The 6,097-nt window shown below is 37.2% G+C and overlaps 2 protein-coding genes across 2 annotated transcripts; one reads left to right on the top strand and one right to left on the bottom strand.

Annotated features, from left to right (window-relative positions):
- Positions 1–230: 230 nt before the first annotated feature.
- LOC107036127 (P-granule-associated novel protein 1) lies at positions 231–1,979 on the top strand. Its single transcript, XM_015253868.1, has one exon. The coding sequence runs from the start codon at positions 289–291 to the stop codon at positions 1,558–1,560; it is 1,272 nt and encodes a 423-aa protein (XP_015109354.1). The 5' UTR covers positions 231–288; the 3' UTR covers positions 1,561–1,979.
- A 1,258-nt stretch (positions 1,980–3,237) lies between these two features.
- On the bottom strand, positions 3,238–4,829 carry LOC107036113 (odorant receptor 13a). Its single transcript, XM_029125960.1, has 3 exons — positions 4,674–4,829; positions 3,909–4,617; positions 3,238–3,578 (listed from the first exon to the last, which is right to left on the bottom strand). The coding sequence occupies exons 1-3, from the start codon at positions 4,827–4,829 to the stop codon at positions 3,238–3,240; spliced, it is 1,206 nt and encodes a 401-aa protein (XP_028981793.1).
- Between the last annotated feature and the right edge of the window lie 1,268 nt (positions 4,830–6,097).

Raw genomic sequence — 6,097 nt, 5'->3', positions numbered from 1 at the left:
TTATTATGCAATAATCAACAAATGTTATTTTCGTTTTGTGAATTCGAATCCCCTCACCAAATATTCATTCGATACGTTATCACGTCTGCTGACTTTATTTACATCATTCGGTCCGATAAATGGAGACGCATATCACTAAAGGCCGGTGCTAGTGTCATATAAAATCGCCTGCACCGACACCTTCCAGTCAGTTGAATTGAAGTAGCGCGTAGGAAGTAGTGAAGGACCACACAGATATTAATTCCTCACGTGCACATCGATTATCATAGTGAATCATAAAAAATAAGAATGTGGAAATTAGTAGTTATGTTGATTTTCGCTGGGCTAACCATAATTGCGACCAACGAGAGCACAGATACAGAGTGTAATTTATTGGACGCATTCACCATATGTCAGAGGTCTCACGTGTTAACATTTGTAAATCAAACGCAGGAAGGAGATAAACTCGAAATAAGATCCCACAAACTCTCAGCAATCGCTCCCCATGCGTTTCAAGATTTGAGAATTACGAATCTCACCCTGAACTTCGAGAGATTCGACGGTGAACCCGGAATCATAGACTTGAAACAAGAATCCTTCCAGGGATTGCCCTCAGTGACTCTCCTTGAAATCCGTAATACCATTTTTTCTATAAAACCAAATCCCTTCAAACATCTTAAATCCCTAAAATATTTACTGTTGGTTGACGACGGAATCGCGGAACTGCCTGTTGAATTCTTTGTTGACCTATCCCAACTGAAAGAATTTCTCATAAAGGGACATGAAATTAAAGCTATTACAGTGGATACATTCTCCAAAATGAATCCAAATATACAATCAATTGCAATTTACGGTGGTGAACTGCAACGAGTTGAGTCGAAATCGTTCGAAAGATTCAATCAGATGAAATATCTCATGCTAACTGGGAACAAACTTACTTATTTACTCTCCGGTACGTTTGATGGTCTTGATGAACTGGAAGAGTTGCACCTGGATTACAATAGTATCACTGTTTTACCTCAGGATATCTTCAAGGGACTTTTGAAATTGAGAATACTTAATCTGGAATCGACCGGCATCAAACCCGATTCTAGGATCTTTTCCGGTCTGAACGTGATTGATCTCCGTTTGGGATTCAACGACATTGAAGAATTGCCGGCTGGCGTTTTCGGTGCTCTCGGGCAGCTGAAGAGTTTGGACCTGCGTGGCAATAAGTTGACTACTGTATCTAATGATGTTTTCAATCATCTGCCGCATCTCCAGACACTCAATTTGGAACGGAACACTATAAACCGAATCGAACCGAATGCGTTTTCTGGATTAACTCTCAAAAGTCTTAAGTTGAACAGGAATGCTTTAGAGGTTCTAGAAGCCAATGTTTTCAGTGATCTGCATATAACGACTTTAGACCTCTCTGGTAATTCGATTAAAGATATAAAACCCCAGGCATTTAGGCTTTTAGAAGTACAGACCATTTTACTTTTTGATAATAAAGTTAATCAACTGCATAGGTATAGTTGGGGCTTGTCAGATACTGTAGAGATCATTGAAGAGGAGAAAAGGCAAGTTGTGTTTGAGTGATAATTAAGGTTGATTCACGGCTAGCAGTTGATATACGGTGATGAAAATTCAGGGAAAATTTTGTGATACTCTATAGGTAAACGCGGACCGAAATGTCTCTCATACAAGAAAAAAAAATCATGAAATTTTTGTAGTGAAATTCTGAGAAAAATTCTGATGCTGCTCCACAATCGAGATACAAAATGTCGGAAGTCATAAAAAATTCACGTAGCACACGAACAATTCTACGGTAGCAACTGAAAAATTCTGGGGAGGAGCACATGCCCACGCGGAAAGCACATATATGTGCCGTCGATAATATATATATTTTTCGGAATGTTTGACAAGGAGACCCGCAAACATATTTTTTTTATCAACTTTCTAATTTGTTTATGAACAAACGTATTGTCAATTGGAATTTCTTGCAAAAATAAAATTGTTCTATGAATCTATCACACTTTGGCAATAAAAAAGTACTTCATCATTTTTCGATACAACCAATATTTATCGCGTTATGATGTTGTATACAAGTACTTACCCAGAGACATCTCCTATTGTGTATTTTCTATAACTTTTGGAAAAAAAAATTTTCTCGCGTTTACAGACATTTCTGGCCCTCTTCTACAACATATACAAAAATCGAGCAAAAATAATTTTGGACCTATTGAAATAGTGTGGAAGTGCCTCAGGTATAATTTCGGGTCCTATAACCCCGAAAAGACTCGGCCAACGCGCCGTTCACGGAGGAAGCACGTGACGATATGCAAGACATCCTTTCAAAGAAAACTATTAGCATCCTTGAAAATTAAATTGCAAAATTGTGAATTTCTAGAATGTGACGGTAACAACTTGGGACCCGGTGGCTTGGCGCAGTGGGTAAGTTCGTTGCCTCACATGCGAAAGGTTTCGAGTTCAAATCCCGGCCGAGTACAATGGTGCGATCTAACCATTTAAAGTCTTGATCATCATCGCAGTATACCCTAACCAGGTCGAAGCGATGTGAAATAACAATAAAAAAAAACACAACTATACACTGATACCCAAAAGTCTACTCAGGATTCAAAAGAATGGATATCCAATTCAATATTTAATGATGGATATTGAATTTTTTCAAACGTCATTAAAACACCTGTTTTCAGATCTAATGATGCAATAGCCACGAAAGTTATCGTAAAAGATGGTAGATTATGAAGTATAAATTTCACTCGAATTAAAAATTGACATTTTTCAACAATTATTAAGTTTTTGTAGTTTAAGTTTCGGTTTTTATATTCTAAAAGTGTTCTATTGAAATTTGATAAAAAATTCAATTTTTTTTTCAAATTGTTTATCGGAAAACAGACATTGTTTAATTGTCTTGACAATTTTTTACGTAACTCATCATTAGAAGTCGGAAATTGCTTGCAAAGGTAAAAATGGAAAATTCAATTTTGGCTAATGTTTTTTGTGTTTAAAAAAATTGAAAGAAATATAAGGTATTTTTGTATTGATCTGGTGAATGATTGAAGCTATCGCATTGAAACGCATTCTCAGTCCTTGTTGCTTTTGGATTTTCAACTGTACTGAGTTGTTACTCGCCCTAAAGGTGAAATGCAGTGGATAAATTCCGATATTTCGTTATCGTTCTTATTCAGTTAGAGAGAATGAAAAATGCAACGACAATGTGTAATTATTATAATATAAGTAATTCCATCAATTTCATTCAAGCATGAATCTGAGAACAGAAAAAAAAGAAAACATAACTTTTGTAATTTTTGCAAAACTTTCATAATTCATGATTAAAAATTCACCTCCTGTCAAATGACAGAAATAATTATTACGCATCATCATGAATTCCATATCTTTAGCAATATGAACTGACATATTGTACCACGGACAATTGTAGACAACACTCCGCAATCTGTCAGCGTGGCTTGATATTTTTTCACCAACATAGCAATACATGAAGAATTCCATGTACCAAACATATATTCTTGCTGCCCAGCTGATTACTACACGGTTCACATTACCTGTCTTAACGTTAGCCAGAACAACAATTCCTAAATAAAAGAAATCATCCTTTGAGTATGTCCCATAGTGATTCTACATTCCGACTACAAGCTCACATACGTATGAGAAGATTCAAGAGGAAATTCTTTTTGCAAATTCTAGTACTTGAGTTCTTTCGGAATTATATTCAAATTTAAATTTGTTTCTCGTCGATTTGAATTCAAATCTATGCAACTCTGTTTTCTTTCTTTATAGCATGATTCAATAGAAAATTATCAATGGATTTCGATCTCTTTTGTTTCTATGCTGTGTTGCAATTTCTTCCGCATAAATTTTATAAGTTCTCAAGAAGAATTGAATGAGCTGCTAAAAATCGTTACCTGAAGCGCAAATGAGAACACTATTGCTCAGAAGTTCCGAAAGGATGATAACATTGACTAAGGCATCCATACGTTTCCCCATCTGAATCAAGTGATTATGTCGCTTCGAGTATTTTTTAATTTTATATTTCTGTGTTGGATAATCATCCCCATCATTGAGTTTTTCAATATTAGCCTCGAGTATTTCAAACTGACCACAGATATGTAAGGCAGCACTAAACATAAATGCATCGCATCCTGCATATGTCAATACTGAGAAGAATGTAGCGATGAAAATGAAATTGTAATAAAGCAAGTAAACATTGAAGGGCATCGTCAGTGGAACCCAGCATGGAGGTGCTAGTAACATGTGTCTTGTTGCTGAACTATCATTTTTTGAAATCTCAGTCTTTATGCTTGGAGGATCAATCCACGTTGTCAATGCCATGGCTACAAATGTTCCAGTAATTTGTAAGATAAAGGCTAAACGTCCCCAGAGTGCATACCGGTGCATGATTTCACGTGATTTTGTTCCGCTAATATTCAACCAATCATCAATTATCGATGAAATAATACAACGCATTTGTTGCTGATGAAACCAAAGAGAAAGAATTTTAATAGCTGTCCCGCAAAATACTAGGATACCGGATAACGTATCCAGTAAATCTGTTATTACTCCACAGTAACCCTTTGTCTGTAACTGGGCTGATGACAATGCAGCGGCAGTCATCTGCATCAAATTTGGTATCATGTCAACGGGACACTAAAAGTGATATGTTTCCTTACCACAATCAAGACGATACAACTAGCTTGCACGATACATGAAACTTCGTTGTGCTGCCATGGCCAGATGCCTAATGCTTTACACCACCACTTCGAAAAATCGAGAGCATAGTGCACATCCACATTCCATTGTGAATGCAGTTTTTTGTTGTATTCCATTGGCGCAAATGTTTCACCAAGCCTATTTTTGTAAGAACGACTAGACCGTATATAGTTTTCTGTGCGATAGAAGATACTGTTTACTAGTGGCACTCCGAATACTCCTTCTCATATTCATTATTCATTTGCACAGCACTCGGGCTGAAGTGTGGTCTGAGTATCGACCAACATCTTATAAGATAGTCATGATAGTGATTAGTTATTTGCAGTCCCCGGAAAAATAATACAATACATATCCCTGGGTATTTTCAGTGGTGGCACGGCGAGTACACCTTCTCATTTGATTATTCATCTTGATGCTACTCAGATTAAAGTTTTGTTTCAGTATCGACAGTCTTATAAGATAGTCACGATAGTGTTCAATTCTTTAGATCATTTGGATGGATAATTCAATACTTATCGCTGGGGGTATTTTTTGTGTATAAATAGATTCATAAGCATACTACCATGCGCAATAGAACAGGTTTGAAGGGGGAGGGGAGTGTTGCAAGCTCGTAGCTAGTCGCAGGAAGGATTCTGCTCATAAGGTACTCATCTAGCTTTGTTCAACATTGTTGTAATGGACGACTTCCACACATCGGAGATCTTAAAAACCAGGCATTTGATTGTGCTTGAAATGTGAATCCTTACGCCATAAGTTGATGGTTGTTTCAGTGACTGTAAGACTTATCAATTTTTCATCAATAAAATTTAAAGTTTTCATTGATTCTTCGCTCGGAATGACACAATTGAATCGAAGCTGAGTTCTGAGCGTTGCGCCACCGCTCAATCTCAGGTACTGGGTTGTGCCGTCCTAGCGTCGGGCTGTAAGCTGGTATGGAGCTACATTGGCATTGAATATCCGCTACACTGAAAAACTTGGAAGAATTAAAAAAAAATCCGGATGATCTCTTATGTAATTAGGCCCGATAAACCGCGATCTAACCGAGCTCGCTTTGCTCGGTTAGATCGCGGTTTTCGGGCCCAACGACATAAAATATCATGTCATACGGCGATAAAAGCATTATCTGGCGAATGTGATTATGATCTTCGCCTTCGGCTCGCATTGTAAAGCAGCATTCGCCAGATAATACTTTTATCGCCTGATGACAATCTACTATTTTTCAAATTCTGTTGGAGTAAGTGGGGCAAGGGGGTGAGCTATTGTACGATCCATCATATTTTCATATGTTTGGGATAACAGTTCATGATTATTATGATTTTTTTCTATTATTTTTTCTTTTGCTTATTTGGGTTTGACTGAATGGGGGGGGGGGGGCGAAGCCCCT

Source organism: Diachasma alloeum, unplaced genomic scaffold (assembly GCF_001412515.2).
Source record: "Diachasma alloeum isolate Michigan unplaced genomic scaffold, Dall2.0 Dall_scaffold_00206, whole genome shotgun sequence".
NCBI lineage: Eukaryota > Metazoa > Arthropoda > Insecta > Hymenoptera > Braconidae > Diachasma > Diachasma alloeum.
This window is presented reverse-complemented; position numbering and strand designations above follow the sequence as displayed.

Coding starts and splice junctions, on each gene's coding strand:
- LOC107036127 (XM_015253868.1), top strand. CDS start 289: ATGTGGAAATTAGTAGTTATGTTGATTTTCGCTGGGCTAACCATAATT.
- LOC107036113 (XM_029125960.1), bottom strand. CDS start 4,829: ATGGAATACAACAAAAAACTGCATTCACAATGGAATGTGGATGTGCAC. Junction 4,618..4,673: donor GTTGTATCGTCTTGATTGTG/GTAAGGAAACAT, acceptor AATTTGATGCAG/ATGACTGCCGCTGCATTGTC. Junction 3,579..3,908: donor TGTTCTCATTTGCGCTTCAG/GTAACGATTTTT, acceptor TCTTTTATTTAG/GAATTGTTGTTCTGGCTAAC.